Source organism: Mytilus galloprovincialis, chromosome 1 (genome assembly GCF_965363235.1).
Source record: "Mytilus galloprovincialis chromosome 1, xbMytGall1.hap1.1, whole genome shotgun sequence".
NCBI lineage: Eukaryota > Metazoa > Mollusca > Bivalvia > Mytilida > Mytilidae > Mytilus > Mytilus galloprovincialis.
This window is the reverse complement of record NC_134838.1, coordinates 131612445-131634207: the sequence shown is the minus strand read 5'-3', so window position 1 is coordinate 131634207 and position 21763 is coordinate 131612445. Positions and strand designations below refer to the sequence as shown.

At 33.2% G+C, this 21763-nt stretch overlaps 1 protein-coding gene across 1 annotated transcript; it reads left to right on the top strand.

Moving 5' to 3' along the window:
• The first annotated feature begins 4216 nt into the window (after positions 1-4216).
• LOC143067286 (uncharacterized) lies at positions 4217-19979 on the top strand. The gene is made up of 5 exons (XM_076240463.1): positions 4217-4232; positions 4804-5045; positions 8347-8557; positions 17539-19435; positions 19703-19979. Exons 1-5 carry the CDS (start codon positions 4217-4219, stop codon positions 19977-19979), a joined length of 2643 nt encoding a protein of 880 aa, XP_076096578.1.
• The last annotated feature ends 1784 nt before the right edge of the window (positions 19980-21763 follow it).

The window sequence follows — 21763 nt, the reverse complement described above, 5'->3', positions numbered from 1 at the left end:
GCTATTGTCTGCTCTTTGGTCGGGTTGTTGTCTCTTTGATATATTCCCCGTTTTCATTCTCAATGTTATTGCGTTTCCAGTTGTGCAACCTAATAAGTAATTTAAAATCTCTTCCTAATGCCCGCGTCACACTGTCCCGATTTTTATATACGATGGACACCCGAATGCGAAAATTGTAAGTTCGTACGAAGTTGGTCCCGATCTCGTTAAAATACCAAAAAGTGACCGAAGAAAGTACGATGAATATCGAAGTCTATACGATGGTGCCGAAATTATATACGATAGCAAAAGATAGACATACGAAGGTTAATCGAAGACGGGTATTTAAGCTTCATATCTCAGCCGAAGCCTACACGATGGATCACGAAGGCTACACGATAAATTACGAAGGCTACACGATGGATTACGATGATGGCGCGATGGCCATACGATGTCTAAAAGATACGAAAACAATTTCGACAACATATCGTTTCTGTACAAGTCTGTCATGCATGGCGGGAAATCGATCTTTTTGTCTAATTCTTATAAAACTTAGTTTATTATCCCCTCGCCTATTACATGTACGTTGCGTGTATATAAAATTGTTATTGACACTCTAGACCCAAAATGCTCAAAACTTGGTATGGTGTTACTCGTTAAGAATATCTTAAGCGCTGTTGACTTTAAAGTGCAAAGGTCGAGGTCACAGTGGCAGTTGTAATACAGGGCAATATCACCCTTGTGTACACTCTAAAACCAATATGCTTCAAAAGATTTTAACCACATTTGGTATATGGTCAAGGTCATGCAGATGGACTTGTTTTTTCTCCTTGAAATAGCATAATACACAGGAATTGGTTGCTCATTTTTTTACCTGCTGGTTCTAAAGACAATATTAAAGGTATTTCCAGTTACTGAATGTTTTGGTTGATTTCTAGAAAAATAGTTTATGTATCAAATATGCATATTCAATTTACCATTTTCTGCATGTGTATATACAAATATAGTTTTCTATGGTCGGGTTGTTGTCTCTTTGGCACATTCCCCATTTCCATTCTCAATTTTATGTCCATATTTGTCCCCAATATGTTACATACGAGGGGATGCCACGCTCGGCATTGCCTTGTTTGAACTGTAAAATGTGTGCACTAGTCTGAATAATCACCCATAATTATGCCCATGTTTACTGATCTATCTTAAAGGTAAGGTAATGGGTTCGTTGATCCCTTTTATTCAAAAAGAGCTCTTTCCAGGAGAATATCATAATAATATAGACAAAAGGAAGGATGTGGGGAAAGCAACAAATGCGGCAAAATATGACATATAGAAAACAAAATGGTTATGGAGTAAATATTCGTGTGACAACAACTCAGACGATACATAAAAAAATCAGAATAATGAAGAAAAAGTTGGTTTCCCTATATACGTGTACCTGCAGTGTTGGTGTACGAGGCGCGTTTATGATTTTCATTATGTTACTTGATATGGAAAATTGACAAAAAATAATATTTTATTTGTAAAAGTAAATCCTGAGCCTGTAATAGCTGCTCTTCTTGTTCCATTTGAATTAATAGAAACAACGCTGTTGCCTTTCTTGTTCTCATAGAATCATATGATATGAGCTCCATGTTTTGTGAACGTCTTTCTTAACTGTCATATTAGACTGACCAGTGCATATCGCGCATGGCACTTTTAATGTATTTTAACGCAAAAATTAACTTACATTTAGCTGGATTTATTGCCGTCGTAGTTCCATCTTGTCGCCTTCGTACTTTTATTCGATGGCAACACGACGGGATTACGAGGTCTTCACGAAGTCGTGTTGCCATCGTTAGACCTTCGGATATCTTCGTGATTCATTCGTGTAGACATCGTAATGTCAAAACTGCCCGATGGAAACGATGGAAACACGAATGCAATACGATGTGCAAAGATGCATTCCCGGTGACATTACGATAGTGAGGATGGTGATACGAACTCAATACGAACCCTCAACATCGGACGCACCTTCGGGGATTTTTTAACATGTTAAAAAATTTAGAACCCTTCCCGAAGTTGTCCCCGAAGGCTAGAAAAAGTGGCCGATGGTTCTACGATGGTTAAAGATGGCACTACGAATAGCCCGATCTGGATACGATCAGTCCCGATTTTGAAAATTTCCATTATCGTGTTGCCATCGGCGTAAAAATCGGGACAGTGTGACGCGGGCATTAAGGTAGCACAATACAAAGATTTGTTTACTTCCAATCACTAACCTTTGAAATGCTGTAACTTTCTTATGAATGCATAGAAAATAATAAAAGAGGTATATATAGATAGATAAAATATTTATCTTTTAAATGAATGCAATATTTTTATTATGTAATCATTATGTAATCAATTATTATGTAATTAGTGGCAAAATCTGGGTAAGTTCACTTGAATGAATTTAGCTCTATCATCTCTTTAACTATACAGAAAATTTTAACAAAATCTTAATCAACACATTTTGGGCTTCAAAAGAGTGTCTCAGATTGTCTCTATGGTATTCCATTCTCTCATAAACCTCTAATTAGTGTAAACATCCTAACCACATAAAAGAAGATAATGATTAATTAGGTGTAAAATTTGTTCTATACAATCTATCTAAAATCTGAGACACCCTTTTGCAGATAATGGCCATAGGAACAACATATAATAAAATCAACCCTCTAGGGACACCTATGCAGAAGCTAATTTCATTTGAAAGTGGAAATTTGGTGAAAAATATTTTAGACACGGTTAACATTATAATTGGTTACATAATTGTTGCATAATACTAATGTTGCATTTATTTGAAAGAGTAATCTGTAAGCTATCCAAAACTACCACTTTTATAAATTTTCAAGCTTTATTAAGAAAGTTACAGCATTTTAAAACTTGGGAGTTAGAGTTATAAAATCTTTGTATTGTGCTACATTAATGTAGCAATATACAGTTTGGAGGTGGGTTGCGCATCTTGGCCACCGTGAATTGTTTAGTTCTACTTCTATATGAAAGTTATTGTGCAATAAAATTGATTGTTAGATTGCTTGAAAATGATATAGACTTTGAAGTATGTTTATTTAAACATCAAGATTAATTTTGCATGTTACAGACTATTTCTGTTTGACAGTCCATATTTTCACATCTGGTCCATAAATAGTTGTAGTGTCGTAACGTCAAAGTTTTCCAGGAAAATCACCGATTGGAGGATTATGTATGCTTGAGGCATAACAGATAGATCATATGGCAAAATTTGGGGTCATTTGCTTATATGCATAGCGGCCATTTTGCCTTATCATGACGACAGTAATTACAATAGGATTATATAAGCCTCTTAAATAAAAATGCCAATATGCCAATACATATGTCGGTCGAATGAACAATTTTTTCGCATATAGGTGAATTGTACAGGTTTTTAGGCTTCTGTCCGTGTACAAATGGAAATTGTCTACTCTGAAATCTTTCGGCCTTTTAAGTTTAAAAATCGGAAGCGTAACCATAGTAGTATTGCTATATACAATCTTATCAAATGACGGAAAATTGTAAAATAGCAAGATTCAAAACAGAAATACATATGCAAGAAGATATTGTTCATGATTTGTTCGCATATAGGGAAACACCTTGTAGGTTAAATTTTAAAGTTAAATAACTCTTACCTGCTTTCTTAAGTTTTCGGCCAAATTCTTTTAAAAACATGATGATTTCAACCTTCCCATTTCGTAAAAAGTCAAATTTTAAGCATTTTCCCTTAGAATTAAACAATTTAGTTTGTAAACATCCGCCAAAAGGAAATTTTCAAATATACATTAGTTTTAGATACATGATGAAAAAAGGTCTGGATTATCCGCAAATCTAAAATAAATTATATATTCAATCTTAAGCTAAGAGAAGTATTTTGATCAAAAGGGGCAAAGTCACGTGGTGCAAATCATTTAAATAAAGTACCTTTGATTTTACCGGATGTTGTTTAAAAACACAATGCAAGCAGGCACACACACAATTTGTTCCCATTTTTAGGGAACATGTAACTGAATTAAAAACTATTGTTGTTGTTGCCTGTAAATAAATATTAATGTGTATGCCTCCCTGTGGTAATGGAGCCATTTCGTTTTCTTGTCTCTGACTCTATTGTCACCGAAAGACCTAACTCATAGTTATACTGTACAGTCTTTATTATCAAACAAACAATAAAGAACTTCAACACATAAAATATATCCGTCATAATAATGCTGTGATGGATCCAGGAATTTGTCAGAGGGTGGTCACCTAGGGAACCCTGAAACAATCTGTTCTTTACTGTGTATTTCTTTACGGAAATTTTTTTAATTTGATTCATTGTCTTCACTAATCAATGAGCTTTTTTATGTCCCACCTACGATAGAAGAGGGGCATTATGTTTTCTGGTCTGTGCGTCCGTCTGTTCGTTCGTCCGTCTTTCCGTGCTTCCGTCCGTCTGTCCCGTTTCAGGTTAACATTTTTGGTTAATGTAATTTTGATGAAGTTGAAGTCCAATCAACTTCAAACTTAGTACACATGTTTCCTATGATGTGATATTTCTTATTTTAATGCTTATAAGATTTTTGATCCCATATTCACGGTCCACTGAACATAGAAAATGAAAGTGGAAGTTTCAGGTTTAGGTTTTTGGTCAAGGTAATTTTGAGGAAGTTGAAGTCTAATCAACTTGAAACTTATTACACATGTTCCTTATGCTATTCCACTTTCACGGTCCACTAAACATAGAAAATGATAATGAGAGTGGGGCATCCGTGTACTATGAACACATTCTTGTTTTATCTTGCATACATCATTTTATTTTAGATGTACCAGATTCTAAAACATTTGACGTAACACTGATTATAACTTTAATTAGACACCTGACTGATCTGACCCCTCCTCGTGGTGGGTATGACCAGTTACCATCTGATAATGAAACGACACCAACCTCAGATTTAGCCAGGATAAAATATTACAGAAACATCTTGGCTCACCTGGATGAAGGGAAAATAAACAATACTACATTCAAAACTATGTTCACCACAGCATGGAACGATATAACTGGTGTAAGTTCATTTTAAATTAAGTATTCTGTACTTGCCATATACGTTGGACATGTACTGGTTGTAATATTTTGAATTTTTTAAGATTCCATCTTTCCAGCTCACCTGACCAATAGGTTTTTTTCTCATCACTTGACATCCATCGTCAGTCGTCCACCGTCGTGATATCACATTACAAAATTTGTTTCCTTTGAAACTAATTTGTCAAATCCAACAAAACTTAACCTTAAACATTGTTAGAGTATGAAGTTTTAAAAATGTATCCGATGCCCCCAACCTGCCCAACCAGCATGACTGACATGGCCTTGGTAAAATGCAAGTTTTGTCTGTTATATTGAGAACCCCTATGATAAAGAAAATTTTGACCGGGGAAGAAATGTCCAGAATGTTGAGAAACTGTTGTTCATTAACATCAAAACTGTCAGGTGACTTCGTCTAGGAGTTATCGTGCCCTTAAATATCATATTTCACTTTTTATTTCATTTTTGCTCATTATTTTGAAAACGTGTATAGATAGAGGAAAACTTTATTTTGGAAAAACGATCAAAAAGACAAGATTTACAAATAAGTCAACGTGGCTTAAATTGTCAGACGACTCCTTATTGGAGTTATTGTCCTTTATTATGAATTTTACCTTCTTTTTTTTTTGGCATTGATGATTATTATCTTACGAAACTCTTTTCCTCTGAAACTTAAGGTTCATCATAACAAACGGACAAATATGGCTGTATTTACATGTCAAAAATTACTCTGAGTACATACTTTACCGTGAAGTTTGATAAGTTTTAATGCCTGACATCCACTAGATATAATAAAGTTACATGCATTTTGTGTTTCAGAAAGATAAAATCTCTTTTGGATTTTGATGGGCATTTATTTTTCCTTCATGCAAAAGGTGTGAAAATTAACTAAGTTGCGGTACAACTATGAGATGCTCCGTCAGGTAAAAAACCAGTTTGTATTGTTTTGATTGTCCTTAATTGACATGGACAAGAGTTATCTTCACAACTATAGGTGAGTTAAAGAGTTTATCTGAGTCAGTGAGTGGACAGTATCAAAGTAATTCAGGTGTTTGTTTATTTTCACACCTTCTGCAGAAAGGAAAAAAAATGCCCATCAAAAACTAAGAAAGATTTTATCTTTCTTAAACACAAAATGCATTTAACTATTATATATCTAGTGAAATTCAATGCTAGGCATTAAAACTTTCCAAACAGCACAGGGAAGTCTGTACACAGAGTAGTTTTTGGGGTGAAAATACGGCCATATTTGTTCATTTGTTATGATGAACATTAAAGTCATAAGAAACGAGTGACCGGTGAAAAATAGTGTTCTGCCAATTCTTGAACCAATGCATACAAACATATAAACTTAGTCTTCTGTTCAAGAATTTTTCATTTTTTTCGCATAAAAGCGTTTATACTGCACTCGTTCTATTTGAGCAGTCAAACTGCGTTGACCGTTTATTTCTATGTCATATACAGTCACTGACATGATATCACTTTTCCTCATGAATATTTAAATAGAAATAGTCGAAACTATCTTTAATTATTCATACGACCTCTTCAACCTGTTCTTGTTTCCAATGTAAACAACGATGCGTTTAACCACTCAAACTTGTTTCTTCTATAATTTTTGTAAAAAATATATTTCACTTGTTAATATTTTTTGTTTGCAACCTATAAATCATTATGTTTTATGTTTATTGTTGATATTTTAGTCTATAAACAAATGAATTTCGTTCACCACTGTTTTCAACAGGTAATGATGTACATTTCATCGTGCTGTATATTTCTCCGCCTGTGTGATATGAGGCCTTTTTAAAGGGTGATTTCCCCCAATATTTAAATCAAATAAATAATATTAACACAATGAACAACAATTGAAAATGTTTTTTAGATTGCAGTATAAAGACAATAATAGTGCATTGACTTGACATATCAACGATATAAGGATTCGGCCCGAAACGGGGAAAGTGCTCGGCACAGCCTCGCATTTCCCCGTTTCTAAGCCTCATCCTTATATCGTTGATATGTCAAGTCAATGCACTATTATTGTCTATAATCGTCAATTTTTTTTCAATCGGTCAGTGTTGTTGTGAAAATATGGCAGGTAATTTTAAAAAGTTCGTGTTTTGAAGCCGAAGTTTAACGATTGTCACCTGTTTGTCAACTGTTTGTCAACAATCAACAAAAAATCAACAATAAAGCATGGAAATTAAGCACGTGTTTTTAAAACATGTAAATTCAGATAATAGTTTATTTTAAGGACATCCATGCGTATTGCGGTCACTGGCTTTTTACCAGATGGGTCACACTGAGGTCACTTTGCATACGGAAAATATGTCGGGGGGAATTGCTTCCTGTAAAGTAAAGTTCTTCTTGGTGTGAATAAATTAAAGAATTTTCTTCAGAAAAAAGTCTATGTACATAAGTTTCATAATGAAAACTATCCATTGAGTTATAAAAAAAACATATGCATTTTTTTTTTTAATTTGAGGTTTCTTATGACTTTAAAGAAGTTATTGAACTCAAATGTTTTACCCTTTTTTGCCTTTTTGTGTAATATCTTAAAAACTATAAAAGATAGATAGAAACTGTATGATCAACACAAATAAGTCAACATGACGTTAATCTATAATGATGATTTTTTTCTAAAAAGTGTCCATTACAGTTTACCAAAAAGAAATAAGGAAGTGTTGTCTAATTGTATATAAGACATCTATATACAAATTTTTCCTAAGCTATTGATTATGCTTCATTGAAATAACACATCTTAGCTGAATACGATCTATAAAATTAAGACACAATTCAACCACGTATCTTTCATATCCCTTGCAGTACTTCAATAGAGACCTTCAAATATTAGCAGACTGTTTTCTGTACATTTCTAGGCTATCAGCAGATTAGGTGGACATTTGATAAAGCACGAGTGTAAAAAGTCATTTTAATCTGTGTTATTAAACTGATGAAAACTGTTTTCTGTACATTTCTAGGCTATCAGCAGATTAGGTGGACATTTGATAAAGCACGAGTGTAAAAAGTCATTTCAATCTGTGTTATTAAACTGATGAAAACTGTTTTCTGTACATTTCTAGGCTATCAGCAGATTAGGTGGACATTTGATAAAGCACGAGTGTAAAAAGTCATTTTAATCTGTGTTATTAAACTGATGAAAACTGTTTTCTGTACATTTCTAAGCTATCAGCAGATTAGGTGGACATTCAATAACACAGGAGTGTAGTAATAAGTCATTTTAATCTTTGTTATTTAAATAATGAAGACTGTTCTCTGTACATTTCTAGGCTATCCGTAGATTAGGTGGACAGCAAATGAAGGAGGAGTGTGATATCTTGAAGACGAAGATACTGGATCAGAGTAATCAGGAAATAATGCTTGACATTAAACATTCCAATGATGAAATAATGGAACTGAAAAAAGCCAATGAAGAAATGACAGTTGAAGTGAAAAAGTTGAAAATATCTCATGAAGATACAGTTCCTTGGAATATTAGAGGTAAATATTTGGCAGTCAACAACATTATTGTACTATACAAGGAGGAGTTTCTATTTTGGCCAAATTGGCCCTAAAATCAAATATTTATTTTGCACTTTATCTGATTTTATGCCCCCATCGTGGGGGGGGGAGGCATTCAGTTTTACACTTGTTCGTCTGTATGTCAGTCTGTCTGTTTGTCCATCTGTGCGTCTGTCCTTTCGATCTTGTTAGCCCTCTGACGTGTACATTTCTTGCCAGGTTTTTATGAAACTTATTTCATAGTTTTATATCACCAATGTCTTGGACAAGAATGAAAATCAGTGCTGATCAATTATTTGTAACAGAGTTCTGCCCTTTGGAAACATTAATGATATTGAACATTGCATTGTCAGTGCTCTCATTTGTATAATTTTTGGCAGATTATTATGAAACTTATATCATATGTCAAGATTTGCAATGTCTTGGGCAATTTCGAAAATCTGCCAATCAATTATTTGTAAAGAGTTATGTCCCTTGGAAATATAAATTTTTGGTGGAAGAAGACTTCAAGTCTTCTGAAGGCCTATGGTGCCGACTTTAAAACTATTGATACCTCCGTATGCCGCATCCGTTTCTGTGTATTACAATTTCATAACAACTTCCGATTCTTGACACCGATTTTTACACCTGATTAAGCATCTGAATCACTTAATTTGTAAATTAGGATTGAAAAACAATCACTATCGTAAATATGTACCCTTTTATTTATGTAAATTATTAGATTTCATCTCATCTACATGAACGTTATTCGTTTACTTGTAACCGGATGTATTTAATGTAGATATTTATAGTACGCATGCGTGAATTTGGTATCAAGACAACTCGCCCTGTTTACATGTTCGCCCTTGGTCTGTTCGTCCTGAGTTCTTTTGCCCGTATAGTACGTTCGCCCTGTGTTCATTCTCTTTACTCTTATCAAGGACGTTTTATAATACGTCCTTGCATATGTTAAAAAATATTAATATTAATATTTAGGGCATTGTTAAAAAAACCTCTAAAACATGATTTAGTGAAAATCATCTGTTTCTTATTTTGTTCCCAAGGTAAGGCAATCGTGTTCAGCCAATCAAATTCTGTGTTTCTCATGATCAAATTAATAAGCCAATCAAAAACGTTTTCTCTGAAGATTATTGTAACATGCTAGATTTTGAACTTGTGTTGTTTTCATCATAAAATCGTGAACATGGTATGTGAATTTTCATCTGCACGGAAGTTTTTACACAGCTTAAGGATAAAAGCATGGCTTATTGACAAAAATCAATGATGCAGTACTTTGCGTCTGTTAGTTTTTATTATTAGAGACTTCGTGCATTCTGCATTATATCATAGGCCAAACAAATTATTTTCCTTAGCCCAGGACGAGACAAGTTTTGCCAAATACAGCTAAGGGGATCTATGCCTGAGGTAGAAAAGCCTTAGTATTTCAAAACATTCAAAAATTTGAAAACAGTAAATTTATAAATATAACCATATCAATGACAATTAGGGGATTTGACCCAAAAAAGCATTTTTCTAGTTTCCAGACAATAACTTGTGGAATGGTGTATGGATCTCTGAAATTATACCACAAGTTTTCATACCACAAAGGGATGATAAGAATTGGCTTTGGGGGGTAATGGCTCAAACCGTTTAGGAATTCAAACACAACATTGACAAGTACCTCCCTTGCAGTGCTTTTAAATTATGTGTAAAGAAATGTTGTATTGTCTTGAGGTGATTAGCTGTCAATTTATTTTTAGAAGTTACTATTTAAAATATGTTGATGCAGGTATTTCAATTTTAGCCATGATTATGTATGTCATTTTCTATTTAAAGACTTTTATGATGTATTTAAATTGGTTATTATGGTTCCAAACTCCATTTGAAATTTGAATTGAGATTATGACCATATCTTGAGGGAAAGAATTTTTTTTTGGGGGGGGACAATTTGTTCAGAAATAAAAAAGAAAATTTCAAATCACATAACCAATTCAAGTTCTTTGATTACAGTTATTCTGTGTCAGAAACCTATTATGTGTCAAATATTTAACTACAATCCAAATTCAGACCTGTATCAAGCTTGACTATTGTGTCCATTTTTGCCCCAAGTGTTCATGGTTTGACCTCTGCGGTCGTATCCAGCTGCGCTCGGCGAAGCAATTTATTACCTTATATCTTTAAAAAAATATAATAGATAGATAGAAACTTAAATAAGCAAAAATGATCAGCAAGACATTGTCCTTGACCTCATTTTCAAGGTTCAGCGACAGGATTGTGGTAAAAACACAAATTTTAGAAACATCTCTTTGTACTAGGACTTTTATTTTATAAGTATGATATGATGTTGCAAGTTGATTTTCAATGTCAAATTTTCAGATAAAACTTAGTTGCAACGTGTAGGGGAAAAGGGAGATGATACCAAGGGACAATAGGAAGTCATAAGTCCAATATAAAGAGACAACATGAAGATACATCTTTCTTTTTTAATTGATTCTCCTACTTCTGTTATGTGTGCCTCATCATTCTCTCAATTTTAGACGAGTTTGTGTACTAAAATTTTAATAAGTCCCAAACCACCTATTCTTGGCCCTCATTTCTATCCACGTTAAAATTTTCACTTCCAAATATTTTATAAGGGGCTGGATCAAAATACCGTTATTGTCAAGCCTTTGACTTTTGTCGAAAAAGCGAGACATAGCAATCCTACATTCCGGCGGCGGCGGCGTCCACAAATATTCACTCTGTGGTTAAAGTTTTTAAAATTTTAATAACTTTCTTAAACTATCCTTGATTTCTACCAAATTTAGACAGAAGCTTGTTTGTAATCATAAGATAGTATCCAGAATTACATTTTGTAAAAATAAAATCCTGTTTTTCCGTATTTATCTTACAAATGGATTTTCTGCCAGTTAACATTGCATACAGTCTGCAGTTAAAGTTTTTAAAACATTTATTAGATTCATAAGCCATCCTGGATTTTTACCAATCTTGGACAGAATCTTTTTACAATCAAAAGATACATTAATATCTAGAGGATTTTTTTTTTATAATTTTACCCCATTTTTGTTGTGCCTGCGACTAACAACAAAAGTAGGCAAGACACTGGGTTCTGCAGAACCCTTACGAATTTTTTTGGGTAATATCCTATTTGCATGACTCTGTTTTATACATCTCGCTATTGTGTTATTGTGCTATGGTCATTTTTATTCCCCCGCAGTAGCGGATGGGGCATTTAGTTTTACCCTTGTCCGTCTGTACATATGTACGTACGTAAATCCGTACGTCCCAAAATTGGTTTCCGTTCTCTAACTTGAGTTTGCCTCAACCAAATGTTTAGAAACTTATACACAATGCTTATTACTACAAAACACAGATCAAGTTTGAACTTTGGTGGCGTCACTTTAACCATTCTAGAGTTATATACCTTTATAAATGGAAAAAATTGCAAAATTTTTAGTTTCCGTTCTCTAACTTAAGTTTGCCTCAACCAAATCTTGTGACACTTATACACAATGCTTTTTACCACAGTTTGAAATTTGGTGGGGTCACTTAAATCATTCTAGAGTTATGCCCCTTTATAAATGGAAAAATTGCAAAATTTTTAGTTTCCATTCTCTAACTTAAGTTTGCCTCAACCAAATGTTATGAAACTTATACACAATTATGCTTATTACCACAATATATAGATCATGTTTGAATTTTGTTCGGGTCAAATTAACCATTCGTGAGTTATGCCCCTTTATAAATGGAAAAATTGCAAAATTTTTAGTTTCCGTTCTGTAACTTAAGTTTGCCCCAACTAAATATTATATAAACCTACACAGAATACTTATTACCACAAAACTCAGATCGAGTACAAATTTGGGTAACCTCACTTTTATCGTTTTTGAGTTATGTCCCTTTATAATGTTGTATGCAAGCGGGGCATCATCTGTGTCCATGGGGACACATTCTCCATTTATTATTATTCTTGTCTTTCGTTTTTGCTTAAGTGCTTTGACCGCAAAAAAAAATTGCAGTCGTATATTGGTATCGCGTCGTCGTCGTCCAAAGATACTTAGTTTCCGGACAATAACTTTAGTTTAAGTAAATGGATCTCTATAAACACAGGATTTAAACCACAAAAGGAAGGTTGGGATTGATTTTGGGGGTTATGCTCCCAACAGTTTAGTAATTAGGGGCCTAAAGAGGGGTCCAAATAAGCATTTTTCTAGTTTCCAGACAATAACTTGTGTGTAAGTGTATGGATCTTTCTGAAATTGTACCACAAAGTTCCATACCATTAAAGGAAGGTTGGGATTTATTTTGGGGTTGATGACGCTAATTGTTTAGGAATTAGGGGCCAAAAAGGGGCCAAACACAATACTTTTCTAATACTTTGTATAAATTGCCTATTTCTTGACAAATTTCAATGGGGTTTTATTCTTGAATTCTTGTGGTTCTTTCATATGCTGAAGCAATTCGTGTATTACGTTTTGGGATTTTGGGCCTCGTTATCAAATTGGTCCACATTGAGGTCCAAAGGGGCCCAAAATTAAACTTTGATTGATTTCATCAAAAATTGAATTATTAGGATTCTTTATTATGCCGAATCTAACCATGTATTTAGATTTTTTATTTTTGGTCCCTTTTTAAAATTGGTCTACATTAAGGTCCAAAGGATCCAAAAATAAACTTAGTTTGATTTTAATAAAAATTGAATTCTTGGGGGTTATTTGATATGCTGAATCTAAACATGTACTTAGATTTTTTTTATCATGGGCCGAATTTTCAAATTGGTCAAAATCGGGGTCCAAAATTAAACTTTTGATTTAAAAAAAAATTGAATGTATGGGGTTCTTTGATATGCTGAGTGAATCTTAGCATGTATTTAGATTTTTGATTTTTGGGCCCCTTTATCAAATTGGTCCACATTGAGGTCAAAAGGGTCCAAAATTAAACTCAAAAATTGAATTATTGGGGTTCTTTGATATGTTGAATCTAACCATGTATTTAGATCTTGGATATTGGACCATAATAACGTTGCGCACAATGTTCCTACAACCCGAAAAAAAATTGTGTTGTTGGTTCATTCTGTCTCTGTTATTTTTGTGGTGTCTCTTTACTATGAATTACCTTAAGGTGTGGAAATCGATTAAACAATTTTTTACCCGCTGTAAATTGTGCCCCGTGGTAAATAATGAAGGAAAGGAAAAATGGGACGGAAGTATACGTTTTTCCATAGATAAATTAAAATAAAATTATAGATGTACAAAACATTTATCACGGGCTGCTAAAATGTCAAGGTACTTATCATCTGTCATTGACATCATAAATTTTCCATACCTTGAATCAACCCCAATACAAATATATCTGACACTTTGCAAGTAAATAGCGTCGATTCAGTTGTCTTTCTCTTTACACAGTGCTTTATTTTTATAATATTTTGTTAGTTGTCTTTATTTTTTATTTTTGTCACTTTAACTCCCTATAGTACGCAACCTTTCCGGTTCCAGATGTATAAAAAAACGTAACAAGATGTAGGTCATGTCACGAAATATTTCTTTTATCATTTCACTATTCTTCATGATTCTTTTCAATAAATCGCTACAGCTAAAAAAATATGAATTATAAAAATAGAAAATTTTACTGTGTCAAAACTATGTTCCGAGTCTAGCAACACGCATCATTCTTTTTTTTTCGACAACCATAAATATCTTTTTAAATATTTGACCATACGATTAGTATTGATTTGTTCCTTTACTTGAAACAAATTCAACACATGTAACGTCGGAAATAAGTATTTTTCGACGTTTTCATACGTTTGGACAAAATGACTACCGTTTTGTAATGTTTCGTAAAATTTTATTCCTTTAAAACACACACATGTAGTTAATAAAAAAAATCTAGATATTTTGTACTTTTCGTGTATCTAACTATTGTTTTGGTAAATTATAAATTACTTATTGCAATATCAGGTTAAAAACCCGCATTAGTTGCTTTGACAAATGGAATATTAACTTGGACAAAATAAAGTACTACCTCTTGTCAAACGACTGTAAAGAGAAGACTTTTAAAGAATCTATTTTTTTTTAACTCAAGAACAATGAGGCAAATGTTTGTACTTTTGGTAGATGATATTATTCTCTTACTTTTTCAAGACACTTTCTGCTATATCTACTTATAAAAATCACTTGAAGTTGTCGAGTCAACGAAAAACGTCGTTGGATATTTTTCTTATTTCAGCTTAATATGCAGCCACCGAGTCAAATGGCATTTGACAAAATAACAGCTTTAATGTTACAAAAATCGGCACATGTCGTTGTTTCCGCCAAGTTTCAGGTAGATCAAAAATTTAGAAATAGGATCACTTTACATAAGAGTTAAAACAGTTGTTCCAAAATGTAACGTTGGACATCCGTTTTTTGCACAATGCTTTGTTGTTTTAATCCTCAAATATACAAGATATCACTAAGCATACGACCACGAGCTATAGGAACTTAATTAACAACATACACTGAATTTGTTTTTAAAGTGATTACTGTTTGCTAACATTTTTTTTTTCGTTTTACGGAGGAAATTTCGATAATTCTGTTTTAAATCATAGGGGTTGTAGGAACGAACAGCGTAACGTTAATAGGTAAATGTCCAATTTAAAAATTTTAAGTTCTCAGACCGCATTCATTCTGTGTCAGAAACCTATGATGTGCCAAATATTTAATCACAATCCAAATTCATAGCTGTATCAAGCTTGAATGTTACGTTCAAACTTGCCCCAACTGTTCAGGGTTCGACCTCTGCGGTCGTATCAAGCTGAGCCCTGCGAGCATTTTATTCATTGTTGACATAGTTGTTTGTTTTTAAAGTGATTAAGTTTATATAACAGTACAAGGTTGACTGCTACACCCCTTTTTAGTCCCCTACTGATGAAGTTGAAGGGGACTTTAGGATTGCACTCTGTCCGTCTGTCTGTCCGTCTGTCTGTCCATCCGTCAGTCCAGCAAATCAGCTTTCCACACTTTTTTTTATTCGTTCTTGAAGACATTGATTTGATATTTATTATATAGTTTCATAGATCAAGTTCTAATTTTGTTCCGGTCTGATGATTGAGTCCAGAATAATCATGGTCCATATCTAATGTTAGAGTACTACATTAAACCATATTTCTGTACAAAGAGAGATGACTCATTTTTTTAAAGACATTCTTTGGTTAATTGTTTTTTTATTTTGTATAAATTGATTTTCTGAATGCTATATACATAAAAAAAAATGAAATGAAAGATAATAATCTATTTTTATGAAGGTACACACATGTTTTGAAACATATGAAAACATAAACTTTAAATAAAGATTACTTTACTTTATATATGTAAGCAAACATAATTATGTTTAATGACATATGTAAACATATGTTTTCCATATGTTTTTCATATGTTCGAAAACATAGGTTTTCATGTCGGGCCTCTCAAACATGTGAAAAACATATGTTGCAATTTTTTCTATGTATATATTTCATTACATTACATTGTATATAAATAAAAGTTGATGACATTTTATATATAAGTTACACATCTATATTAGTTTGTGACAAATGAGAAAAAAATATTTGGAACTATTAATTATATTTGATTATAACTTTTAAAAAAAATACATTGTATTACATCATATCTAATTTTAGAGTGTTTCCACACTTTTTTTTCCATCATGCTTGAAGATATTGATTTGATAATTGGTATATGTTTTATCATGACAAGTTACAGATCAAGTTCAAATTTTGTTTCGGTCTGATAATTTTGTGCCGAGTTATGATCCTTGGACTTGAAAAATTCACTCATATAATCAGTTTTCCACACTGTTTCAGTCATGCTTGAAGATTTTGACTTGATATTCTCTTTTTGTTTACACCATGACAAGTTATAGAAAAAGTTAGCATTTTGTTCCAGAATAATTAACTTTTACCCAGTAGGGGACTATATGTATTGCCATGCAATACTCTCAGAATGCTTGTTTTGATAATTTTACCTATTATATCTGTATGTTTTGTTCGCAAATGTTGTCAATATCATGAAATTTTCCTTGGGAGTTCTGTATTTCTGTTATTTTACTTTTTTGTAAAGCAGGTGTGACATTTCATTGTGGCACTATTGTCTTTGTAATAAGTCATGTTTGGAATAAGAGAATTAAAATATATCAAGGAACATTCAAAACTTATGACTGGTGAGAAACTGATCATTAAACTATCTGTACTGTATTAATGTTACAAGGAAAAGGAGTAAAAGATTCATGAAAATAAACAGTAGTTTCTTCAACAGATGTATATCTCATCTTACAGGGGCGGATGCAGGAATTTTCGAAAGGGGGGGGGGTGCTAACCCAGGGCTAACCCAGGGCAAAGGGGGGGTGCAAAACATATGTCCCGATACAAATGCATTGATCGGCAAAAATAAAGGGGGGTGCGCACCCCCGGAACCCCGCCCCCCCCCTGGATCCGCCACTGTCTTATAATATAATGACTTCTTATAAACTAAACAAAATTAATAAAAGTGGGACATATATTAATGATACAGAGAGCAAAAAAATCAGGAACAAAAACCCATAGAGAAATTTGGAATTTTAGTCAAACGAATATGTTGCTAAAAAAAAGTGTTAAGGAAAACAGTTTAAGTATTTGCACTGATAGAATGCTTTTAAAAATCTTCAAAAAGCAAAAAAGATATTTTGTATCTGTGAGAAAAAAACATTGTGGTCATTTACACTGACAACAACCCAACAACACCAGAAATCAAAAGAGATCTAGAGGTCATTATCTATATAATTACAGACAATTATGACTCTGTCTCTTTACTTCAATAAAATGCTCAAAATTGATATAAACAATTATTTGAAACTAGCAAACTCTTGTTTGTGATAAAAAAAAATCTAAATTCAGACACCACCAAATATTTGAAGGCTTTGAACTGCGTCTAAATAAAGACAGTAATATTTTATAATTCATTTTTCAGCTCAAATTAATGAGATCCTTGTTGAGTGGAAGGACAATGATAAGATGTTTATAACTACAGAAGCTGCCAAACATGTACTGAAATGCATAAAGGAGAATAATTGTGTAACTATCGCTGCTAGTCCTGGTGTAGGGAAGACAGCCACACTCCGTAATGTAGCTTTAAAGATGTCAGATGAAGGGTACGATGTACTTTTAGTTACAGATCCAGGTGACATTGTCAAGTTTTATAACCCAAAACAGAAAACATTGTTTGTTATTGATGATTTATGTGGTAACTATTCTTTAAACCAGACTGACATGAAAGTATGGGAACCTGTCATGGAGAGAATTAAAAAGATCCTATCAAATAAGCTGGTCAAGATAATTGTAGCATGTCGATTACAAGTGTATCAGGATGACAAATTTGAATGTTTATCAGTTTTCAAATCATGTGTATGTAACCTACTATCAGATAACATGTGCTTGACAAAAGCTGAAAAGGAGTCAATAGCTGAGTTATATCTGAAAACTAAAGCTCCTGAGATTACAAATTATTATGATTTATATGATTTTTTCCCACTTTTATGTAAATTATATAACGAAAATCCTGCACTTAATATCACAGAATTTTTCCAGAACCCATTTACAGTTTATGAAGCAGAGATTGACCAACTACAGAAAAAAGGATTTTCTAGTAAATACTGTGCTTTGGCTTTATGTGTCGTGTTTAACAACAATTTAAAGGAAGAGATATTAACAGAGGAGGTGAATGAAGAAACAAGAACTATTATTGAGAACACTTGTGAGGCATGTAAACTGGATAGAGGGACATCAAGGATTACTTTACAGGATGAACTGAACTCACTTATACATACATTCCTGAAAAAGGAGGAAAACATGTACAAAGCTATTCATGACAGAATATTTGACTTTTTAGTGTACTACCTTGGACAGAAAATGTGTCAATGCTTGATAAAGAATGCACATAGTAGTTTGATCAAGGAAAGATTTCTACTGGAAAGACAAGATAATGTGGATAAGTTTATAACATTTGTGCCAACTAAATATCATGAAATGTACATACAAAGAATAATTGGTGACTGGTCAAAAGGTCAAGTCGAAAATGTGTTTTGTAACATAAATATGAAAATACCTCAATTTAGACAGAGATTTCTAAGTTGTTTGAATGAACTTGATGTATCTTACCAGATAAAATTAGCACATACCTGTGATGTATATAGTAGCAATACTGCTCTACATATGTCAGTGTTATCATGGTTATGTTTGATAGGTGATATTCCTTTGATTCATTGGTGTGTTAATCACGGTGTTGATGTTAATCAGTGTACAAATATTGAAATAACACCATTGCACACAGCATCACATACAGGTTTGACAGAAATAGTAAGGATGTTGTTAGACATAGGAGCAGATTATAACAAATGTGACAATAAAGGTTGGTCACCTGTAATGCATGCTTGTAGTAAGGGACATACAAAAGTAGTTAGGATGTTGTTAGACATAGGAGCAGATTATAATAAATGTAACAACGATGGTTGGTCACCTGTAATGAGTGCTTGTAGTGAGGGACATACAGAAATAGTAAGGATGTTGTTAGACATAGGAGCAGATTATAATAAATGTAACAATGAAGGTTTGTCACCTGTAACTATTGCTTGTAGTGAGGGACATACAGAAATAGTAAGGATGTTGTTAGACATAGGAGAAGATTATAATAAATGTAACATTAAAGGTTGGTCACCTGTAATGTTTGCTTCTTGTAAGGGACATACAGAAATAGTAAGGATGTTGTTAGAAATAGGAGCAGATTATAACAAATGTGACAATGTTGGTTGTTCACCTGTAATGTTTGCTTGTAGTAAGCTTAAGGGACATACAGAAGTAGTAAGGATGTTGTTAGACATAGGAGCAGATTATAATAAATGTAACAATAAAGGTTTGTCACCTGTAACTATTGCTTGTAGTAAGGGACATACAGAAATAGTAAGGATGTTGTTAGACATAGGAGCAGATTATAATAAATGTGACAATGATGGTTGGTCACCTGTAATGTTTGCTTGTAGTGAGGGACATACAGAAGTAGTAAGGAAGTTGTTAGACATAGGAGCAGATTATAATAAATGTGACAATAATGGTTGGTCACCTGTAATGTTTGCTTGTAGTGAGGGACATACAGAAGTAGTAAGGAAGTTGTTAGACATAGGAGCAGATTATAATAAATGTGACAATGATAAAGGTTGGTCACCTGTAATGTTTGCTTGTAGTGAGGGACATACAGAAGTAGTAAGGATGTTGTTAGACATAGGAGCAGATTATAACAAATGTGACAATGTTGGTTGGTCACCTGTAAAGATTGCTTCTGAAATAGGTCACAGTGATATAGTTAGTTTGATAAATGAACATTCCAAGAAATTAACTGTGATATCTGAGGATATATAACAGAATAGGAATGAGTTATAATTTATATTGATATGATCATGCTTGTAACATATAGGGTCAAAGGCAAGTTACAAATCATTAAGAATTTTAAATTTAATGTTAAATTCACCATTGTGTATTTAATTCTTTGTACTCAATCTGTTGATAATAGATTATTTTGTTTCAACATATACAGTTGTAATTTGAAACTGTCATCCAGTTTAAATACATCAATAAAAACTAGCCGCAACTAAATAACACAATAGTGCTAAAAGTGGCGTTAAAACAGCAATCAATCAATCAACCAATCAGTACATATCCAACATGCGATGGATTTAGTTAAAGACGGCATTATCAGTCAGAGAAAATCATGATCTTGTGCAATGCCAAGATACAGGTATTGACAGTTTGTATAGCCTTATATGTGTGCATATGTATCGAAAAATAATAATTATTTATAGTAATTAGTGTTATGTTATAAAAAACGAAGATGTGGTATGATTGTTAATGAGACAACTCTCCACAAAAGACCAAATAACACAGAAATTATCAACAATAAGTCACCGTACGGCCTTCAACAATGAACAAAACCCTTACCGCATAGTCAGCTATAGAAGGCCCGGAAAGGACAAATGTAAAACAAGTCAAACGAGAAAACTAACGGCCTAAATTATGTACAAACAAGAATGTTTCCTCAGTACACGGATGCCTCATCCGCACTATCATTTCTATGTTCAGTAGAACATGAAAATGGAGTAAAATCTCTTATTCGGAAAATTAGAAAGATCATATCATAGGGAACATGCGTACTAAGTTTCAAGTTGATTGGACTTTAACTTCATCTAAAACTACCTCGACCAACAACTTTAACCTGAAAGGGGACGAACGGACGGACGGACGGACATACCAGAAAACATAATGCCCATAAATGGAGCATAAAAATTAACAAAAAAACAAATATGCAACAAATTAACAAACGTCAAACACTGAATTACAGTCTCCTGGCTAGGGATAGGCACATAAGTACAGAAAATGGCGGGGTTAGACATGTAAGCGCGATCCGAACGCTCCCCTAACCTAGGACATAGAAGTAATAGTACAACATAAGAACGAACTATAAAAATCAGTTGAAGAGATGGATACACATAGAAATACTTCACAGAGTGTACGTGGCCTGGTACTTGTATACCCCCAACAAAAAACCACTAGGTACAGATCTGAGAGTACTCGCAGTTACTTACAGCTAGTCCATAGTCACCACCAACTAATAAAAAAGGCATGCATCTTAGACAAAACTATCAATCAGTACACATCCAACATCCAATTTAGTGTAAAAACGTCATAAACAGTCAGAGAAAAACATGACCTTGTGCAATACCAAGATACAGATTGTAGATCCATGAATGTGTATGTGTATATAATTCTTATATGATTTGCATCTCTAAATACTTGAATTGGATTGGATAATAAGATTTTTTCTCTTGGTTTACACTTCGTAAAACCATGTTTCCGAAACTACTTTTGTAATCTATTCATGCGCGAAACACATTCTTGCAGGGATACTAGGATTTTCAACAAAATTGAGATTACAAAACAAATGCATAACAGTTGTGTCTATTTTAATGCATATATTACAAAAAGAGGTAATAAAATAAATGCTCTAAAACTCCGAGAAATGTATTAAAATGAAATTTAATTAAAATTCCGCGAAATTTCATGATTGATTTGGCGAATTTACGTCATGGCAAAACACGAATAAAAAAATATCTCATTAAAATGAAGTTTTTTAGGTAGGTGTTATTCTA

Coding starts and splice junctions, on each gene's coding strand:
- LOC143067286 (XM_076240463.1), top strand. Junction 5,046..8,346: donor CATGGAACGATATAACTGGT/GTAAGTTCATTT, acceptor GTACATTTCTAG/GCTATCCGTAGATTAGGTGG. Junction 19,436..19,702: donor ACAGAAGTAGTAAGGATGTT/GTTAGACATAGG, acceptor GTTTGCTTGTAG/TGAGGGACATACAGAAGTAG.